Source organism: Pygocentrus nattereri, chromosome 16 (assembly GCF_015220715.1).
Source record: "Pygocentrus nattereri isolate fPygNat1 chromosome 16, fPygNat1.pri, whole genome shotgun sequence".
Classification (NCBI taxonomy): Eukaryota; Metazoa; Chordata; class Actinopteri; order Characiformes; family Serrasalmidae; genus Pygocentrus; species Pygocentrus nattereri.
The window spans coordinates 18,923,083-18,945,700 of NC_051226.1; the positions used below are offsets into that span (position 1 = coordinate 18,923,083).

Consider the following 22,618-nt stretch of genomic DNA (forward strand, 5'->3'; position numbering starts at 1 on the left):
ACACAGTGGACAATAATGTGTGGCCCCAAAACTTCAACTGCAATCTGAGGTAAAATGGCGTTTTTAACCCTTTTTTTTTTCAAAAAAAACTTTGTTCGTATTCTAAAGATCAAAGAACTTTTAGGCCGACCAGTCCGATAGTCTACGCATAGGCCTATCAGCTACGTGTCCCACATCTGGTTGCCTGTGGAAATTTACCAAAGCGGATATATATCTACAGTTTGACCTTTATGTTTTAGTCCTGCAGATAATATAAACAATATGCAATATGCAGCAGTTTATATACAAATTATATGATTTATAGTTTATAGTTTTTTAGATTTATGTTTCAAATACCATGAAAAAGAACGACTGGCAAACCATCCTGTCACAGAGGAGTACATTCCTTTGTTGTTAAAATAACTTGTTTGCAGTTTATGTTTAAAGATTGCATAGTATTATTAACTTTTGGACATATAATACCCCTTTCACTCAACATAGCACCCCAGGTTTAGTGGTCTCCAGTGATCGGCTCAGAGTGTTATGCACATTTGAGACACCCAGAGTGCTCATGTGCAATGATACCAATGGGTTTATATTCATATAGCCCATTATATCATGCTGTTAAAACATTCACCTCTGCCAAAACCAATTGGTCCACATGCTTTAGCTGTCATGGCATGCATGGTTTCATTCTGCAAAGGTCTCATAGCAGACTGGCATAACACAATACACTCGCAGTTTATGCATATCTTTACCAGGTAAAATCATGCAGTATTCCAAAATCAACTTCAGGAACCATTTCAGTTATTTCAGATCCACTAAAAAATATGTACTTGGTGGTAGAAAAGAACTGATGACACCCATATAACCACTCTATTTAGAGTGACTATTTAGAAATCCGGTACTTCCCAACACTTTCCATAGAGTCCTAGCCCTATCTCTCTGATGATAGTGTTATGGGGCTGAGGGAGCTATATTTAGCTGGCCCTGTGACTGCACTGGCCATGCTAGCTGGATTCCAGAGGCAAGCTCCAGCTCAGCCGGACCAGCACCTGCTGTCAAAGCTAACTGCCACACTACCACCTAAACTCCTCCTGGGCCTGGACCCCATTAACAGGGCCAACTCTCAGCAGCTAAAAAGTAAGGTCTGATTCATCTTATTTGCAGCTCTTGTTTTAACACAGGCTCTAAGAGGGTACTTGACCTAATTTCTTGTTGTAGCTCTATATGCAGTTATCTAAAGGTGCATTGCAAATGTAGTTTTTCTATGTCTTTTTTTTTCCAGTCCATGACAGGATTCAATTCAAGCTGGTTTGAGGACTTGCACCAAGTGGGTATCATGAATCAGGTGAGAGTTTTAGAACTGGCCTGGGGGCAGGACAGCCTCATGTACAGTAACTGCACCTGTCACCCTGGAACATCCAGAGTCAATCACAAACACTGGAAGAGCAGTGTATGCTTTCAGGGGCCAGGAGATCATGCAATGCATTCTCTTTTTTAAATAGTGTAAAGGTAACAAAGGCATTAAAATTAAGGTAAACGAAGTTTGTCCAGAATTGTGCAACTAAACTAAGTAGTTAGAAGGTATCTTTGTTTAAAGATGTTCCATGGGTGGAATTGTAATATGTATTTTCTCTTTTTTCCCCTATTTTCCCTGAACTCATGGCCAGATAAAGTAGAATGTGACCTGCTGTATCAGTGCTGGGCTGGATCTAACACCTCTGTCTCAGGCATTACTGAGCATCTGGCCCACCTTATAGGAAAGCTGCCTGCTTGTTCTGCTGTGCCACAACAAAGAAATTAATTAGTTTTTTCCAAGTCTTTTAGGACTACCAACCCTCACGTTATGTCAAAGATAACCTTTCCTAATGACATTTTGAATGATGTGACGCCCTCATCCTCTACTTCAAAAGCCAATGAGCTTCCAACACAAATAGATGAGGAGGAGAATATCTCAGTGCTGGCTGATGATGCCTTGGATGACTCATCAAGTTCGTATTGCACTGCCCTTTGCTCTCTTAGTGAGTATAGTGAGGCTTTGGAGGATGAGGCACACATTCTTTGTGCCCAGACACAATGTGAGCCGTCGTCATCTGAACTTACACTCTGTGTAGATCCTTCAGAAGAAATAAGCTGCTCACCTGAGATTAATGTCTTGTTGCAAGAGTTCAGATCAAAGGAGGATGAAGATAATGGATCTTCAGAGAACAAAAGTGAAGAATCCCTTTGTGGACATGATGAAGCCTCTTTGTCTGTCACTGATCCTCTGTTGTTAGAATCAAAACCTCTTCAATCAAGCTCTAAAATAAAAATTCTAAACCTGAATCCAGCAAATGGCAATACTGTGTATGCTGAACAAGACAGTACTCATTCACTAAACCTATCTAGGAAAGATCCTTTATCCAAACCATGGGATTATTTCAGACAAAATAATCAAAATGTTCAACCTGATACTATGCTTGATGAGAACCTCAGCACTCTGCAACTCAGACTCACCCCAGCTTTAACTGAAGAACACCAATTTAAGCTGTGTGAAGCATCTTCGTCTGGTGCAAATACTCTGTTGGTAGAAACTAAATGTTTATCATCAAGTCTTAAAACACAACTTCAGAATCTTAATACTACAACCACAGACTCTGTGGATACTGGAACAAATACAGCTCAACCATTTAACTCATCCAGCACAGATTCTTTACTAAGAACATGGAATTACTTTAGGAGTGGCAAGACTAGCGCTGACACCAAACATGTTGAGAAATCCGACTGCCTGGAATCCAGATTAGCCTCCAACATTGTTTTGACCACAAGTGAAGGAAATCAATGTAGCCAGGAAGTGTGGCAAGAACAAACTGGCACTAAGCCAAAAGGAGTGCCCCCAACACATCAGCAAAGCTTGACAGAGAGTCCCAATAAGCTCAGTGCTGAGGATATGCTTGAAGGAGGCGGGTTTATCATTGGTCCTATGAAATGGGAGGGGACAGAGCAGGGTATAGGGGTTGAAAAGGAGCAGGCAGAGCTGTCACTCAAAGCTAGAAATAGAAAACTGCCTGCAAGCTGCATCTCTACCCTCACAGCCAACAAGCAGAAGTCAGGAATCCCGCCACACTGTTATTCAGAGCGTATCCTCGCAACTGGGCAGCAACACCAGCCACGGAGCCCTCCTGTTTCTTGGAGGTGGCAAAAGCAGAGCCGACAAGGTGTCTTGCTGTCAAGTTTGCTTCCCCCAAAACCCTGCGGCAGCTCCAGGCAACACTGCAGCACTGCAGACAATACCAAAGGAGTGTACAGCATGGCAACAAAGCTAGCTGAGACAAACACTGAAGTGAGGCGCCTCGCCACTCTGGACCACACAAGATCCTCTTGTCCTGAAACAAACTGCTTGGATGTTTTCAACTCTAGCTGCTGGTCCTCGGATAGAGCCTTCCATGATTGGTCTTTCAGCTTGCCTAAAACATCAACAAACAACCATAACACTTCAGCTTGCTCAGAGGCTAGCAGTTTTGAATGCATTGATGTGGCCTTGGAAAATCATGAAGAAGTAAACAGAGGGGCAAAGACTGTACCAAAGAGACAAATTCAACTGAAAAGACGGGATACTGCTGATCCTCTTACAAATGAAAACAGCAGCAGCATTATCATCCAGGACCCAGCTACACCCATCCGTCCTCGGGACATCCTCCAGCGTCAGCACAGTACCCCTGCTGCATTTCACCAGGACTCTTATGGATCAGAACCAAAGTCAGCCCAAAACGAGCGAAAGCAGAGGCTTCAGAAGTCACTTTCCCTTGATGAAACATCCAGCAAAACAAAAAAGGCTTCCTGCATCATTACAACTGTCCTTTCAAAGAAGATGCAACAAGAAGAGAACCTTCGTGCTCTGGAAGTTTCTGACCGAGCCTTTGCTCCCACAAAAGCATACAACACAACCAGCAACAATGAAGACCTGACCTCTTCAGTTAATGAGGTGTGCACTGAAACTACTAAAGTGAACCTGGCCACAGGTCCTCTCTTATGTTCTTCCCAAAGTCCTACTCAAGAGACTGACTCACAAACAAAAGTCAGCTCTATTAAAGAACATACGGGCATTAGCTCCAAAACACAGCCTAAACTGATAACAAAACACATCTTTAATCCTGTACTCAGTGGCCTGGGCAGGACTGAGTTTCAGGGCAGTGGTACTGAAATAACCGTCTCTCCAGAGAGTGAGAAAGATAAGCTGAGCCCCAGTAAGGAGGTGGCACAACTTACCAGCCAGAGCCCAAGACAGAAGCTATCCTGTGACTCAGCAAAGGGCAAAGCATGGAACTCAAGTGCAGCGATAAGCAGAGCCATCGGCAAACAGGCTGCAGTGAAAACCACACCTGAGGAATGCTGCACAGTGCAGGGAGGCCAGAAACAGAACAATATCAAGAGTGACCCCAGTACCAGTGTGGACAAGCAAGAGAAACAAGGTGAGAGTAAAGAAAGTACACAATGTCTTGCAATGGCTGGCTATTTGGCTTATGATCTGGATGCAAGAACAGCAAGTAATGTCCTGTCCCAGCCTATACAGTGTAGTCCTGTGAAAGAGCAGGAGAGTGATAGTGGAGATCCCAGGCCACCTGGGCAGCCAGTGAACATGGGAATTCAAAGCCAGGGAAAATTTAAGACCATAGCTCCTGTGCATGTGGTGAGGGATATGCGGAGCCTGGTGAAAAACACATACAACCGGTCATTCAGGGGTCCTGGTGAGTTTGAGGACCGTACCCATAGTTTTCCACCTGCAACACCTCATCAAATTAGCAGCAAGGGGGAGGACAAGGGAAAGGGATACAAGCAAGATGAAAAGCTACAAGTGCGGAAAGTGACTCCACCACTTGCACGGGACAGGATCAGGGATTTGGCCTCTCTTCATACCACTCCCAGAGGATGTGCAACTAAAGCTACCCATCTCCTGGAACCACACAGGGACAAAGATCCCAGTGCTGGATTTATAAAGGTCAACCCAATTATCACACCCGAGGCAAACAGTTGTGCCTTGTCAAATTCTCCAGAGGCAAAGGACAGCCAGACAGCCATCAGCCAAATGGATGTCCAAAGCAGCAACACAAATTTGAATCAAACAAACAGGGCAGGCATTGCACTACAGACTAACAAGGGGACCTCAACTGAGATATTCAAAAAAGGACAGTCTGTGGACTCCAGCAACCCAGGATATGAGAAACACAGGGACTCTACTGAGCATGAAAGGCAACCTCTGGCAGCTGCACTGCAGTACAGTCCACCTATGGCAAGTTCTGACAAACTAGATAGCTGTAAGCAATCAGAACAGGCATGCTCTACAATCAAAGATGGATGTCAGACCCCAGGCCCACCTCCCAGATCACAAAGTACAGCTGGGCCACCCTCTGCCTGCCTCTTAACTGTTGCTCCAACACCAGTACTCCCACCATACTTCTACAAACCAAACCCATTGGGCTACCAGACAATCTCTCCTCATATGGGAACAGTTAGCTATGTTCAAGGCCCTGTCTTGGTGCAAACACCATCTCACAACCAGCCTGGTATGGCAAATGGTCCTGTCCCTTTGATGAAATCGCTGTCAGAGGAAGTAAGATTTCTATCTCAGCCATGCCCAACAGATGGAAATGCAGCACAACAAGGCTCATCTAAACAGACAGAGAATGGAGATACCAGACAGAAAATGCCTTCTCCAGATACTCAGCAGTGCACAACGTTCATTGCAACCCTTGGTTCTGAGGTCGTACGAGGAAGTGCTGGAATGCTGTACCCGGAAGTAGGTGGAGCTTTGGCGCAGAGTCCCCGCCACCTGCTGCTAGACCCCGAAACTGGCCGCTGCTTCTATGTGGACATGCCTCAGCTGCCGCAACGCAAAATGCTGTTTGACCCAGAGACCTGCCAATATGTAGAGGTCCTATTGCCACAGCAAACATTGTCCAGCACAGTTATGCCTTCCCCATGTGCCATACCCCTGCCCTCCCTTCATATCCCTGCCATTTACAGTCCACATTGCCTGCCTTATGTCCAGGCACACCCTCAGGTTCTCCAACCACCAGGGCCTTGAGATCTTACAGGGCATATGACTTCATAGTACAACTGAATGCAGGCCTTTTGAACTAGATGACCCACAGACTTTTAATGCTGAACATGAGCTGCTTAAAGACGCACACCACTATCTGAAGAGACACTATAACAGACAAAATCTTAATAATACAAACTATCTGTTCAATATTCCATCTCTGATAAAAAAAAAAAAAACTACCTCCAGGAATTTTCAGCTGACATGGGTGAGTCATGCCATCATTGTGTTCAATTTTGCAGGAGCCGCATAAAACTATTTAAACACTTAGACAAACAAATATACGCACACAGTTACTGTACTTGTGAAAAAAAAAACAGTTTGGTATGAGTAAGTGTAAGTACATTTCAGTTATCTCACAAATATACCTAAACTGTCCTTAATCAGTTTTGTTATTAAAAAAATAGAATGCATTGTTTTTTCATACAACATCTAAGTGGTTAACATCAAATGTCAGTTACTCACATGCGAATACCCCATTGTCCTTACATGAATAGATGCATAAGTAGCCACACACTAAACATGCAGCATATTTGGGTCATTCTATCATTGTGTAGTAAATGGAGTATGAAAGTGTAAAAGATAGTTGAAATGCCACTGACTTTATCACAAAAATCTGAGCTTTTTTCAGTCACTTTTCAGTTACATCATATCTATAAAAACTTTTATTTTTCACATTGTTATTTTATTTAAATTTAAAAATCACACCGCTGACAATCTTTTTGCAACCTGTTAGTACTTTAGCCCAAATTGATCAGAAATCTAAAATTCCTCAGAGTTAGTCATGTTTTGTAAATGACATTTTATGTTTCTGTAACACCACTGAGAGATATCAAAATAAAATCCTCTTTACATAATCAAAATAATTTTGATATAGGACAGAAAATAATTTGAAAATATTTTTACAGTTTGAACTGAAAAACAAACAATTGTTCCTTGTTTCAAATGCAAATAATCAGTCACGGCTGTTTGTCATGCACAATAAAATCACTAAAACAAAAAAAATAAAAAGTAAAAACTATAATATTTTTGATGAGTAATTTAAAAATAAAACAAATAATACATATAGATCAACCTTTTGTGCTTTACTTTTGTTTTAAGCTCATTGTCATAGCTGCAAATTTGTGGAACACCATTTGTCAGAAGAAGCTTAGGTCAACGGAAAATCCCAGGTACACAAGAGTTTTTAACATGTTTAGCATATAATGAATGGGTCACTAATTAAGTGAACAGTCTCTGGAGCTTGAATCAAATCAAATATACATTATTGACTGTAAACATTGCTAAAAGCAGTTTCTTAAAACACTTAGTAACAACACAACAAAAAGAATAAGCTGCACAGTGTCATTTTATTTTGAAATAGTTATGTTCATTATAACTATTATATGAGCTAAAATTGTTTAATTGGAACTGATCCGCACAGTATTGTAAAGTATGTATCGGGTCACTTTCCTTTGGTGCCTTGTAGATGTGTTTATTGTTCTCTCTCTGTCACTTCTGCTTACAAGAGGTCTGTGCTCTCACCGAAGGCCTCTCTGCAAATCCCACTGAACTTTTGTGATGAATGAGCTGAATGAGGGATGGAGATCTGTCTATGCTTCTTTTAAATCAATGAAAACAGAAACAAAGAGACAGATCCACAGACCAGTGCCTAAATCAGGAGTATTTAGCTGAAATGTTGCACTGCCCTTAGGCACTCTTGTACACATACACATCCCACCTAACGATTAATTTACTAAGACAAAAGAGGGTGTATATTTTTTAAACTTTAGAAGTATGTATGTCAGATACATTGATTGTTTTAACAATATATCAAGCCTTTTTCTTAAATATCCTACATCACATAGTAGAACTGTGTTCATTTAAGTTAATGCTTAACATTGTATTTTTACAAAAAGATGTATGATTGCATCTTTACTCTTGTAGAATCTGAAGAATTTTTTTGAGTTTTTTGTTGATCACTTTTGAATTTTGTATACAATTAAATACTCACAAACAATTTACGCTCCATTTATTTTAGCCAAATTAATCACCTTCTGCTCAATGTCATTCTGAATTAAAAGACCCGCTCACAGTTTGGCACTGTGAATACGTGTATATTTATAATTTAAAGTGTGAATTCAACATTTAGTGCTCATAATGCAGCAATAAATACATGAAAAAATGTCCCTTGAAAAATCTGGTAGCATTTGTAAAAGTACGATAAATTCAAGCAGTAAAGTACAAAATTATGGCTACACTTTGGTGGTTACATTCACTGGAGTGTCAATCACCACACTTTTAACTTTCTTGAAGTCCTGTTCCTCACACGAGCTGTTTCTGCGCTGGCGTAGCTTAAAGCCCTGGAAAGTGGGGCAGATAGGTAGGTAGCGCAGGCAGCCAAGCCGCCTTACCAGCCCCATGCCAACGGGGAAGTTATATGTGTCTGAGTTCACACCACCTGTAACAGAAGAATCCTCAGCCTTCCACTCTAAGAGGCCACGCTCTTTTCTCGTCCCTGTACGCAAACATACAAAAATAGAGTAAAAGCAGCTTAAAGACTCATAGGACTAGTTCTATCAAGTTTATCAAAAGATGTGTTTTGTTGATTTTGCAAAAGTAAGTACACATCCTTTACAGAGAACAAACTTATTCTCACTTTAATTCAGTAATTACTGTAGCTGAAAAAAGCCATAAAATGTGACCTGCACAAAAGTTAGAGCACATTTTAGATTTTTTCCCCAATATGTTAAATTCAGCAAATAAACAGAAATGTGCACTAAAATTTGCAGTTTGTTCTCTGTAGACAATATGCCATTTTTTTCACTTAAATCCTGTTTAAACCTGGTATGGTGTATATACCTGGTATGGTGTTGTCCAATAAAAATGCTAAGAATCCTCCAACAAACATTTCCGTAGTCAGGAGCACTGTAAGGATTTGATCCAACTCTGGCATACCTAGTAAAATACATTAGCAATCTAGATCAGTATGTTACCATGTACACTGGGCCAGTTTTCTTTATAATGCGTCCACAGAAGGCTACATGGTCTCAGCCAAACACTCAAACGAGGGGTCTTAGACCGCAGACAGACCTGTTTGGATGCTGCCTGGGTGAGTTTCCAGATAGTTGGGAAGCATAAGGCCAGAGAACATGGAGAAGCCCAGAACAAAAAGGTTCCGTGAGGAGTTCAGGTCCACACTCTGCAGGTTAGACAAACCCACAGCCGTGATCATACCTGTACAAAATAACAAGATTAACTAAACCAAAGCTCAGTCAAAACTGAGTATTGTAAAGGACATCAAATAAAAAAAAAAAAAATCGAGCTGAATCCAGGCGTCAAACTGGGCCATATAATTGGGAATTAGTTATATTACATATAATAATATAATAATTTTCAAAATGGTTAAGATGTAAACAAAGTCACACAGAGTAGTTTGAAATGCTCCTTTCTAGAGAAACATTCAGCGTCAGAATGGTTCACAGTGATGGTGAGAGGAATATCTGGAATTTGAATGCCTCTGAAATAGCGTGACCCGATGTTCCCATTTTCTGGGGACAGTCCCTGTTTATGGTGGTTGTCTCCAGAAAATGTCCCCCCTTTTAACTGAATTAAAAACACACCAGAAAATCCTGAGAAAGACAGAGCTGCAAAGCAGACGGACAGATGTCTCACAATGTGCTTGCAGGGGGCTGGCAAAGTAACCCAGGAATTAAAAGCAAAGGTAGGGTTGCAGTACTACCTGGGGATAGGTAAGTTATCTGATTTGCATAGACATACTAACTTCAATGCAGGCTACCATGCAATCAACAAATAGTGCATAATTTTTTTTAATTGCATCACTTTTTCAACCATTCAAACCACGGTTTACAAAGTTACACTGCAGCCCCGCCCCCTTTTTCCCCAAACATTTGAAAACTGGTAATGTCCCTGGTCTTCATTTCAGAAATCTGCCCACCTTTCTCTACAACCTAGAGTGAGTAAGTTTCTCCAGATGAACTATTTCATGTCAAAGCACTCTAAATGACTTTATTTACAACTCATTGCCTGAATTATACAGACACGTTACAATTGCTATTGTAAAACCCATATTGTAAACGTACTCTATTAAAAATGACATGTAGTGCGCCATCATGCTGCATGGCTCTATGCTGCCACCTGGTGGATGCAGCTCATCAAAATTCATAGAGCTTCTTACCGAACAGGGTACAGAACATGCCTCCAAGCACTGGATCTGGGAGTGAGGCAAACAGAGCTGTGAACTTGCCAATGGTCCCCAAAACCAACATTATGATTGCACCATACTGCACCACTCGTCTACTGCCCACCTGCATAGGGATCCATTAAACATGCTCAGTATAATAAAAGGTTTTGTCAGCATGCTGTTTCATTTGTGGTCATTTTGAAAATGGGATAAATTAAAGATAAAGCTTAAAACTGAAGAAACAATATGTAAAAAAGCATTGCAGATACAGTTATATCTGTATATAATCAGTTCCACTCCTGATAACCAAACAAGCAGCACTTGAGTTGCTTCATATATGGTACAGCTTGGAATTTTCAGCATTATAGTGAAGACTGGCTGTTCCCACTGCTCACCTTGGTGATACCAAGCACTCCGATATTAGGACTAGAAGAAGTGGAGCCATTTCCTGTGCCCAGCAGGCCTGCAATGATGCAGCACACGCCCTCTGTGAAGATCCCTCTGAAAAAAAGATTCAAATTCATAGCAAGAACTACGAGGGAACTTTACACTCACAATTTAGAGTCGGTAGTAAACAGCATTAGGGCTGTCATTCCTGTGGTACAGCTTTTCTCTGACCTGTTGATGGCATGAACAGGGGGTGGGGGAGCTCCAGAGAGACGGGCACAGGCGTAGTAATCTCCAATAGACTCCACTATGCCAGCTAGTGTGGCACTGAACATTCCCAGCACGCCAGCTATCGTTACTGTGGGTAAGCCCCACTGACCTAGGGCAGATAACAGTGTTAGGAGCCAATTTCAGATGGCCTACTACTACAGAGCATAATAATCACCCAACAGTATGTGAAAAGCTCTATTTCAACATAAATGTAACAGCTTCAGTTTAACAAAGAACAGTACTCTCCATTATAGATCATCAGCATTCAGGCACAATGCAAACAAATCATTTCTGGACCTATTTAGCAGGGCTTTTTGTTTGTCTGATTTTCTCCCCAGTTTAGTCACTGCCAATTCAAACCTGCTAGCTAGGTCTGACCTATCACATAATAGTACCAAACAAGGAGGGTAATGGCTAGTACATGCTTCCTCTGAGACATGTGAAGCCAGCCATCATTGAATTACTCTGAACACAATGTCTTTGGACAGCTCAACATGCTTGGAAGAGAATGCCAACTGCCAGTTCAGTTACATCTACTAATGGATGCCTGCATTGTGTAACACTGCTCTAAGTGATCCTCCTAGAGAAAGCAAGGCCAATTATACTTTTTTGGACTGATTCAATGATTTATGGATTCTGAACATAGCAAAAATGTATATATTTTTGTTTAGAGATTTTCATTTTTTTCCATTTGCCTTTAATAGAGTGATTGGTAAATCCTATCTTGTAGTTCAGTTTATACCTAGCCCTTTGTTTTGGACCCCACACTGTGTTCCGTCGTCACTAAACAGTTGGACCAGATACTAGAACTAGTAAATACAATTTAACTCCATTTGGATGCTTGGTAAAAGTTACATCCACCACACAGAAAAAGAAAAAAATGAGGGCTAAAAGCTACATATCCTGCTTTTCTTTGCTGTATCAGAAAGCACCTAGACGACACTGAAGCACATGAGGATTTTTTTTTCACACTCACCACCAAGTTTACTGGTTTACTTTTGCTGGCAGAGAAGGTGGAAAAAGAGGTTGTGCTATACATCACATCAGCTTGCAAATATGAATACACTTATAAGTCAAAAAAGTGGTACTTTTCTATTACAGGCACAACCCCAATATAACATAAGGCACTTTTCAAGAGCACTTTTTCTACATCCATATTCACAATATTGGTCTCCCATGCTGAACATTAAAGATGCTAAAACCTTTGTCCATGTCTTCATTAACATCCAATTAAATGTCCTATGGTGTCTCATTATTGGCACACCTGCTAAATCCTCATCTTGAAAACGTGCAGAATAAAACTCTTGCTCTTTCTATAAAAATCTCCACCACTCTATTTATCTGTCAGTTGAAGTGGCTATTTTGCTTGTTCAGTATAAACTTACAAAGCCTAAAATTACCCCTGTTCCCCTTTGCCAGTACTTTCAGATTATTTAATACAAGTCTCCTAAACCTCTCAACTTTCAGACTGTCCACAATCTTTAGACTACATTTCTGTCTCCTATTTCAAAGCCCAGCTCACGTCTTTCCTTTATTCCCAGTACTTTCACTGTCCGTCTCATCCGTTTAGTTTTAATCAGTTTTCCTGTTTCCATGTTAATTATGTACTACAGGTCTGTCACAGTTTGCCTGTGTGCTAAATTCTGTATGTTTATGTAATACCTATCCTGCTGTAAAGTGTCCTTGACTATAAGAACAGAGAAATAATATTTAAACTGATTATTACTATTATTATTTACTATGACAAAATATCACTGAAGATCAGTTCTTGCCTTTAGAATCATGGTTATCAACTTCAGCAGAACAATATGCAATGCCTTTATGAATATGTGCGGTGATAAGAGAGGGAGAAGGAGTGCTCACAGGGATAGGGGATGCGGAACCACGGAGCCTGGGACATGATCTCCCCTCTGGCATCAGTGCGAGCCTTGTAGCCATACTTTGATGGGTCGTTGGGCAGCACGTCTGTCAGAGTGAGAATATAACACACAAGCCATACCAGCATGATAGCCATGATGATCTGCCAAAAAGGTAAACATGCAGTGAGGACAATAGAGATTTAATTCAGGACAACAATGACTCGCTCCATATGAGGTGAAAGTGAACTTGGCCACTTGGGTGTGGTTTAATTAGAATCCGATATGAGTATGATAAAGTTCAAGCTTCTGGGTGTTTAAAGGTTTATAGCAGGGATTTAACTGGGTCAGAGTGACCGAGAGCAGATGAGCACCCATGAACAAGTCGCTAAGCTAATGCTGATTCATACCGGAAACATCTTGAATATCTGGAAGCGAGTGGTGTGACAGCCTTTCTGTCTAGAATAAAATGGAAAAGGGAAGGCCCAGTTTCTCAGATACTGAGCGAAGAGCACAATGAAGAAGACACACCTGGAGAAAAAGAGAACACACACACACCCCACACATGAACAGATGGTCATATATGACAAAAAATCAGCGAAGTTGACATTTAAGATGGATTTCATCACTGCATATTAAAAATATATCCTGCTAATGTAGATGATATACTACTTGAATGCATTGTAGAAATGTACTGCTTTGTAATGTGTTTAGTGTTGCATTATATGTCATTATATTCTGTATTGCCTGTACTGTGTCTATTCTTGTTTATACCTACATGGTCATGTCTTTCTCACCTGTCACTTGTCATGTATAGGCTGAGCCTAATCTTGGCAACAGTCCTGCTATAAAACTGCATCAGCCCAGTGTCTTATGGGTTGGCTAGGTGTCTGGTACCTGTGCGCAAATGAATAAACTTCACTTCTCCAGACATACGGCTGGTCCCCTGGTTAAGTTAAGGTTTGGATTCTTCAGCATAAAAGGGAATTTTTGTATATATCTACAGAAATTAATCTGTGAAAAGTCATTTAAGGTGGTGCAATCTGAGTTTTTCTTTTCTATTTCTTTTTTGGTGGTGGTGATGGGAACTAGGGGTTGCAACATCTACACTGCAAATATTTACTGACTCAAAAATTGATAATGTCCTGCATATATCTATCCACCAGAAATGGATTGTAAAGTACACTTTAGCCTAAAGCAATCGTAAACAATGTCTCTTGTATATCAGGCAGAGTATTGGTAACCCTTTCGTGTAACAGCTTACTGTGATTTTAGAGGCATTAAGCACTTCAGATGTCTAGTTCCCATCACAGCTATTAACAATTCTGACTCATTTTTCTGGAACAGCGTATTTCAAATGAAACCAAATTGAAAGAGTTTGTTTCAGTGACAACTGAATTATGCAGACATTTAATAAATCAAATTTCCTGTTAGGGCCAGATTGATATGTAGTTATATGCACAGGTTTGAAAAACCCCAGTAAAATTACATACTTTGTTCATTTCTAAGTGAAGATAATGTAACACATCCTCTACAGGAAACTTAAATATGGGATTGTTTCTGCAAATTTGAGTTTGACATATTGGAAAATGTTACTAAATAAACTAATAAAATAATATTTTGTTAAAATGTGTAGAAGTGTATTCTTTGCTGAGGATGTGAAAACGTATTTATACTTAGAAAGTCTAAAAAAGGTCATTTGACCCCAGGGTGCCCAAACTTTTGCATACGACAAGTATGTGAAAATGTTTGCACTTCATAGTTGACATATGTCGTATAACCTATTAAATACTTATTATATGTTCACTTAATTTTATCCTCCTAGCACAAACTATATTGAATGTGCTATATACTCTAATAAAACAGGCAAATCCCTTAAACACAATGAATTATCCACGAAAGTCAGTAGAAAGACAGTAGAAATGTAGATAAAGCTGAAGGCTTAGTGTACTTACAGCAGAGAGAGGCCCCAGTGGCTGCCTGCTCGTTCCCCTGCAGTCTGGAAGACGGACAGGCCGATGAGGGACACAGTGGGCGTAACAGTCAGTGGCCCGATGGAGTTGAGCAGGAGCCCAGGGAGCCCCACCAACCCAATAACCAATTCTACCAAACTGGATATGATGATGGCTCCCTGAATCTGTAGACCACAGACAAAAAAAATCCAAACAGGACTGTGTGGGATTGCTCAAGGTAGGTATTCTGATCAGAGGTAAATCAGATTCAATTAATGTTAATTCTATTTAAATAGTGCTTATTAGCCAAAATTAGCCAATGCAGCTTTTTTTGAGGGACAGACTATCGGAATGGGATGGTCTACTGCCAGACAAATAACAGGACACAATAAAACCAATCAATTCCCACTATATTCAATTCCAAAATGATTTTTTCTGGTAACCATTTGCATTCTTCTGGTACCAACACTAACAAGGCTATGACTGTAAAGTTGTATATAAAAAACAATAATAACAATATAAACAGAGGTTCCCCTCATATAAACGAAGGTAAACAGCACCAGCCCAGTCATAACAAATGCCATTTGTGCAGCAGAAAGTGGAAAAGGACAGTGGCTGTGAAAATGCTTGTTACATTTAGATTGATTAACATTACTTTTGTTCATGTATTTTAATTACACAACTCACTAGACTGGACTAAAACTGATTAAGCAGCTTTTTTACCACATGAAATGTAAACTTAGGTCATATGGCAGTACACTTTTACAGTGTAGTTATGTATTTCTTTGAGTGCCAAATTAAAACATGTAAACTTCTTCATACATGTCTTATACCTACAGCCTCGCAATAACTGCCCACAATTCAAAAGAAGACAGACCACAGAGGGTGCTGCTGATATGCCATGCAGTTGTTCACCAAGAATGTAAGTAGGTTTATGTTTATGGTAATAGTTCTTGCGCATAAACATTTGGAGTGGACCTTTAGAAGCAGCATGATTAATAGGTCATGTATCTACCTCTCTAATCCGGGGGTACCAGATATGAGTGGTGTTGAGAGGAAGGGTCCAGTCTCCATAAATCTCCTCTGCAAAACACAATACCATGCAGCACTAAACATATAGGCACGTTAAAAACAGAGACACATTGACTGCCATAAGTAATGCTGAATAGCAGACAGCAAAGACAAAATACCTTCAGGAGGACACTTCCACCTCTCCAGTCCTAGAATGGCCTGAGCAGGGATAAGGAAAGCAAATGCACTGGCCTGGAACAGGGGCAACCTGGGTATGACATATACACAGACATGAATCAGAGTAATAGACAAAAAAACTCACCTTTCAGTACAATGAGGATTACATCTACAAAAAAGGCAGCACTTTGCTCTCCTCAGGAATTTAAGGATCTTCGACATCAGTTAGCAAATTCTGACCATTGTCTACCGATCATTAATCAACAGTGTTTTAACATTAAGTGTTGTCTCAGGGCATGGCGGTCTCTTGGGCAAACAGAAACAGAAGAACAAGATGTCACGGGTCATCAATCAGGCCAAATTATGAACATACTGTACTGTGCAGAGGTCTTAAGCAGCAAAGAAAAAGATTGAGCTATCACATAGTCATATGCAAAAGTTTAAGTACCCTGGTAAAAGAATTTTTTTGTTGATTTTCTAAGTGAAAAAAAATACACATCCTCTACAGAGAACACACTTCTGCACATTTTAGCCCAGTTACTGTTTATTTATTGAATTTTGCATACTGAAGGGAAAAAAATCATAAAATGTGCCCTCTGCAATAGTTTTATGTTTTATTTGTTCCAATTGGTTAACCTCAGCAAATAAACAGAAATTGTGCACAAATATTTGAGAACATCTTTTCTCTTTATCTTATCCTTTTGGTCTTTCATTCAAAATGTTAACAAAAATCCTTTTTTCAAGCACAATGACTGAAAAACCTAACTCTTATCAGGAAATATATATCTTTCTCAAATCTGAGCGCCACAACTGTTGGCAGCTCTTCATTTAATACTTTATGCAGCCTCCCTTTGCAAAGAAAACAGCTCTGAGTCTTCTCATATAACACTTAATGAAACTGGAGAACACATGGCAAATGATCTGAGGCCTTTCCTCCACACAGAACCTCTCAAGATCTTTCAGATTTCTGAGGCCCACAGTGTGGACTCTCCACTTCAGCTCATCCCTCAGGTTTTCTATGGGTTTAGGTCAAGCGACTGGAGTGGCCATAGCAAAATTCTGTGGTCAGTGAAACAATTTTGAGATGATTTTGAGATGTGCTTTGGATCATTGTCCTTCTGGAAGATCTTAACTATGGCTCAGTTTAAGCTTCCTGACTACAGCAGTCAGGTATTGGTTTTATTTCTGCGGGTGCCTGATGGAACCTGTGATGCCATGTAACCGAATAAATTGTCCAGGGCCTTTGGGAGATCCACAGATCCACCACCATATTTTACAGTGAGGATGGGGGACTTTTTTGCTTTTTTGATGTCTATCTTGTCCATGTCAAACTCACCATAGGTGTTTGTTGCCAAAATCCTCTGTTTTGGTCTCATCTGACCATGGAACACACTCCCAATGAAAATTCCAGTAACGCCTGATAAACAGTAGGAGCTTGATTTTGGTGGTCCTTGATAGCAGAGGCTTTCTTCTGGCAACCAACCCGAACAACTTGTGGTTATATGGGTGGTGTTTGATTGTAGTTTGGGAGACATTCTGACCCAAAGACCTAACTAATGAATGTAATTTTCTATCTGTGAGTAGACAATTGGGGAGTCTTTGTCCATTTGAACCATCCTCCTCACTATGCATGGGGTCAGTACTGACATACACCCTCTTCGGTTGATTATTCAGGTGTTTTGATTATTGCCCTGATAGTGGAAATTAGACATTTTCAGCTGCCTATCTCCTTTTTTGTAACAATTTCCTGATCCGTGCAGCTCAGAAACCTTTTGTTGCACATCACTGCTGTGTTCTCTGGTCTTTCTCACAGTGATGGATGAGGGACCTTTTTGTGTTTTCCAGTGAATCAGGAAATCTTGGCTGACCATTCAAGTGCCTAATTGCTCATGTGAACTTAAAAACATGAAATATAAATGGGAATACTGCAATGGACTGGCGATCTGTCCAGGGTGTATCCTGCCTTCTGCCCAATGACCGCTGGCATAGGCTCCAGCACCCCCCAACCCCCCCCCCCCCAGCGGAACCTGATAAATCTGTTTAGCCAATCAGTGTGCAGTATTCGGGTCAGGTGACGCAAAGATGCCGCCAACTGTTATAGGTAGAATCTCAAAGGCTCCTTTCTCCCTACAAAGTGCACAACGTATGTCTCAAAATAATGGCTACTGCAAACAGAGCACAGTGTGTCTAACAAAGAACCACATTAGATTCAGCCATGTGTGCACAATTCATACTGCACATAAAGTGCAATAGTGCAAAATTTGTTAAGTGTTAAAGTGTTAAAGCCAAAATGTTGTGCACATAGTGCATAATATAGGGAACAGTGAGCCATTTGAGATTCAGCCCTTGATTTTCCAAGGTCTGATCATACACATGTTTAATATTGCCCACTAATGGGCTGTTTTTGTTGAATTTTCAATAGTTACTTGTCAAACCAAATATTGCACTTAATAGAAACTTGTGTCCATTACATGGCTTTAACCCTGAAACACAAAAAAAATCACAAAAAAATTGGCAAAATTCTATCACCAGCACATTTACTTTGGCATAACAAAGTTCCAAACCAAATAGGTTTGGGATTATAATTACAAAAAAATACAGGAGCTCTTCAAGGTGAAATTAGGAAACAGTTTCACATTCAGCTCAGATTCATTCATTTTAGATGTTGTTAACAGGCTGCTGATGGAACATTCCATTGGTCAGGAAGAAGGGCTTTCTTCCATTCTTCTTTGTGAGCAGTGACTATTCTCAGATGTGCTTATTTAAAGGGATTTTAACTAACAGAAAGAAAACAATACACAATTTCTTATAACTAAACAGCCTCTAGCACACTCACCTGACTCCAAAGGTGGTCTGTATGAGAGTAGTGATGCCCACACAGGTAAAAATTGTACCAACTAATTGGCTCACGGTGTACTGGTCCCGCCCCACACACATTGAATCAGCCAATAGGAATGGCACAGCGATTGTCCCGCTGAAACATGTCAGGTAGTGCTGGAGAGATAAGAACAGTTAGAATACTGGTGGTGTAAAAGTGCATTGACGTAGCATCCTTTACAGTTACACTGTAAACCCCACAGCTGAGATTCATTAATTGAATGGACTGCATCAGTTTCTTCCTTTTTAAGTTATGAAACCTTAGTGGGATCATGATTTAGAAAAAGCTAAAGTTTTGTTGTCTTAAGTTTTAGTTATTTTATTATTTTATTTCAATGCCTGTTTTATTACTTTGTCTCATTGTTTGTCTGTTTCATAAACTGCAATTACTTAGCTGTGAGGATCTGATTGCAACTAACATTTGTGAGGTCGGGTACTGATGTTAGGGGCGCGACTAGTCCTCGGCGAGCGCCTGGTGGCCGGGTCCCAGCCGGGCTCAGCTCGAAAGAGCTACATGGGACCACTCTCCCACGCACCCACCACCCATTGGGAGAGGCGCTTATGGGGGGCCGGTGCATTGTGGATCGGGTGTTGGCCGAAGACGGGGGCTTTGGCGTTCCGATCCTCGGCTACTGAAACTGGTTCTTGGAACATAGAACGTTATCTCTCTTGCAGGAAAAGAGCTAGTGTATGAGGCCGAGAGATACCAACAAGATATAGTTGGGCTCATCTCAACACATGGTAGGGGCTCTGGAACAGACTCGAGAGGGGTTGGACCTTATTCCATTCTGGGGTTGTCCAGGGTGAGAGGTGTCGGGCAGGAGTGGGCTTACTCATAGCTCCCCGGCTCAGCGCCTGTACATTGGGGTGTTCTCCCTAGGGAGGTGTTCCAGACATGTCCAACGGGGAGGAGACGCCGGGGAAGACCCAGGACACATTGGAGGGATTATATCTCTCGACTGTCTTGGGAACACCTCGGCATCCCTCCGGAAGAGCTGGAGGAGGTGGCGGAGGAGAGGGAGGCCTGAGCCTCTTTGCTTAGGCTGCTGCCCCGCGACCCAGATTCGGATAAGCAGTAGAGGATGGATGCATGGATGGATGGAAGGGTACTGATGTTGGATGATCAGTTGTGGATCACAATCAGCTCATCCGGAACGTATTGGATGGAGCCTATCCCAGCACTCATTGGGCAGAATGCAGGAAAGACAGGTTGCCAACCCATCTCACAGCCAAAATAAAATTCTCAGGCTATTTGCAAATATAGAAATAAAGCTTGGCTCAGATCGGATTTTTGGCTATATGCTACACATTTTAAAAAATAATTCTGAATACCAAAATAATCAAATTGTAGAGAAATCTGAGATGTCATTATGTACCGAACTGAATTAAAACCTCTGATCCACACAGGAGAGGAAAATCAACACTGCTTATGGTTCTTTTACCTGAAGTCCAAGCAACATACACAAGTACCAGGGTGGTACATCCTCGATCCTGTAAATCATATCAAAGCCTGGTGCCTGCATGTTGGATCCTGTAGGCGGTCTGGACTCCTCACCACCCAGCTCCTGCACCTCGGCTGACATGCCGCCATCTAGAAGTGAAAACTGGAAAGGACCGCAAACATGGCTATTCATTAAGTTTTCAATTTCATTCTTTGCTTCAAATATTAACTGTACTCGGTTAGACTGTAACGAGAAGACAGTACTTTCATAATTTCATATCACACTTTGATGGTCAGAGAGTGGCATCTTTTGTTTTGAACATTGACAAGGACTTAGGCCAGCTCATTGAACAATCAATGCCATCTTAATCAGCCACCAGCTAACATTAGATTCTTTCTAACAATTAATAAAGAACCACTGCATAAGCAAAGATGAGAAGCATCAGAAAAAAATCAGTAGTTGGAATCATACTATATTAATGTAATATTTATTTATTTGTGATTTACAGTGCCACACCTCATTTATTTAATTTACAATCCAGCCATAATGAAGAAGTTATTCATTTTTCAGGATATATATCTGAGGAGATTGGACATAAAACATATCACTTGGGCAAGGGAAAGTCAAAGGTTTAAAAAAAATAAATAAAAAAAAAAAAGTTCCCAAAACTGGAGTTCAGAAGAATGATTAAAAACTTATAGAAGATGGAACTCCCACAATCATGCAAAATCTGGACCACCAAAACTGTCACATCAGACAAACATCAGGATATATCAGGAGAATATCAAGCACTACACTTGACTGAAGGTGTTTTGGTTTACTTGGATCGTGAGAAACAGAAAATGCAATTCCTTATACTGAACTTTGAAGGTTTGGAAAAATTTGACAAACTGAAAGAGTCTCCTAAAAGAGTGGGAGTTGTAATGAAGGCAAAGGGCGGCAACACTATCTTGTACTTAATGGTTGTGTAAATGAAGGGTGTTCTGTGACTTTTGCACTGTATTATTTATTGCATTTGTGGTGATGTTTATATGGTAATGTTAATCTGATGCTCCTCCTTATCATTCGGTGGTTTGGCGAAAACTGGAACCAATTCTTATCTAAATTTCATATCACATTTCATCAACATACACAGTGCAATGCTGATAAGCAAGTTAACAGTTCCTACAGAGATTTTTCCTCTTAGTCTGAATAATTTATGTTGAACATAAACTACTACTCAGTTCAGTCATTAGTTATGAAAAATATGAACTAAGACAGGGTTACAGTTTAAATTAAATCTGCCAGATGAAGCAAAATGTTTTGTCCTTATAATTTTACTACAAGAAGTCAGGGCAAACAAAAGATAGATATGGGGCAAAAGTCCTGGCACCCAAGAGTACTGAACTGTGTGCTGTGCATAGCCTTTAGCAAGGACAATTGTCTATGAAAGCTTCTTATCACCATTAGCTACCATCACATTAAGATTCAAACTTTCATTTCATTTTTCCTTCTGTTTCAGTTAATTTCGGAAAAAGTGGTGAAAACAATAAGGAAGGTAGATAAGTTTAACTATACTTATACTGCGCATGTATTTACATAAAAAAATCAAAAGTCGGTTACATTAGATAAAAGTAAGCTAGTATTTAAACATGTATTCAGGACCTGATACTGGGCATTAGAACCAGTAAGAACTAACACACAATGTGCTCCATAATCTCAATAATGGAAACCATGAACCATACTCATACGCCAAGAATATGAAGATTCATCCATTAAATTACAGTGCACTGTGTAAGACTGTTGCTTTAATCTAACAAACTTGGTTTCACAGGTTCACAGTAAAATGCTCTTCATGCATTATTGATTTCATTTACAGAGAGTAGACAGAGTATGACAGTGCAATCTTTCTGTTTATTTTACCTCAGGCTCAGCTGCCATCTCTGTGTGCTTCCTTGGCCCTTCACAGAGGCTGGATATATTTGTGAGCTCTGCAGGCCCCATATTGGTGTCATCGAGCAGCAGCAGCCACGTGCCTCCTCATTCTTTGGAGGGCCTCAGAAAGCCAGCTTTATAGCGAAGAGAGAGTATGACTAGATTAGGAAGGTTAATGATCTGCCGCTGGCTGGACTTTACTCACCCATGCTCATCAGCTCACCACTTTCTAAGAAAGCAAAATGCATAAAGAGGCAAAAGACCCTTCAGGAGCATGGAAAAACAGGCCGACTGACAAAGCACACGAGGTTTGATTTTAGACTTAATGTAGTTATCTGGGTGGTAATGATTGGCTTGGGGGCAGGAGTATCAGAAGGTTTTGAATGGGTTTGTTTCATAAGCACGATCAACTTCTCCAATTTACAGTGCAGACTTGGGGAACTATCATGGTGGTTGACTCCAAGAAAGACAGCAAAGGGACTTATGAA

The 22,618-nt window shown here is 40.6% G+C and overlaps 2 protein-coding genes across 3 annotated transcripts; one reads left to right on the plus strand and one right to left on the minus strand.

Moving 5' to 3' along the window:
• The first annotated feature begins 696 nt into the window (after positions 1 to 696).
• Positions 697 to 8,138, plus strand: prob1 (proline-rich basic protein 1). Of its 2 annotated transcripts, none has more exons than XM_017698691.2 (3): positions 697 to 1,127; positions 1,268 to 1,330; positions 1,653 to 8,138. In XM_017698691.2, exon 3 carries the CDS (start codon positions 1,829 to 1,831, stop codon positions 6,044 to 6,046), a length of 4,218 nt encoding a protein of 1,405 aa, XP_017554180.1. In that variant the 5' UTR covers positions 697 to 1,127; positions 1,268 to 1,330; positions 1,653 to 1,828; the 3' UTR covers positions 6,047 to 8,138. The 2 variants fall into 2 exon arrangements, with proteins under 2 accessions (XP_017554180.1, XP_017554179.1); XM_017698690.2 differs by having other exon boundaries at positions 697 to 1,122.
• On the minus strand, positions 7,392 to 22,263 carry slc23a1 (solute carrier family 23 member 1). Its single transcript, XM_017698692.2, has 14 exons — positions 22,119 to 22,263; positions 20,217 to 20,378; positions 18,734 to 18,891; positions 15,900 to 15,988; positions 15,725 to 15,792; positions 14,713 to 14,894; positions 13,168 to 13,288; positions 12,765 to 12,921; positions 10,863 to 11,010; positions 10,640 to 10,745; positions 10,239 to 10,368; positions 9,134 to 9,277; positions 8,903 to 8,998; positions 7,392 to 8,558 (listed from the first exon to the last, which is right to left on the minus strand). Exons 1-14 carry the CDS (start codon positions 22,197 to 22,199, stop codon positions 8,296 to 8,298), a joined length of 1,905 nt encoding a protein of 634 aa, XP_017554181.1. The 5' UTR covers positions 22,200 to 22,263; the 3' UTR covers positions 7,392 to 8,295.
• Positions 22,264 to 22,618: the final 355 nt, after the last annotated feature.

Coding starts and splice junctions, on each gene's coding strand:
- slc23a1 (XM_017698692.2), bottom strand. CDS start 22,199: ATGGGGCCTGCAGAGCTCACAAATATATCCAGCCTCTGTGAAGGGCCA. Junction 20,379..22,118: donor AGATGGCAGCTGAGCCTGAG/GTAAAATAAACA, acceptor GGTCCTTTCCAG/TTTTCACTTCTAGATGGCGG. Junction 12,922..13,167: donor AGATATTCAAGATGTTTCCG/GTATGAATCAGC, acceptor CCTTTTTGGCAG/ATCATCATGGCTATCATGCT.
- prob1 (XM_017698691.2), top strand. CDS start 1,829: ATGTCAAAGATAACCTTTCCTAATGACATTTTGAATGATGTGACGCCC.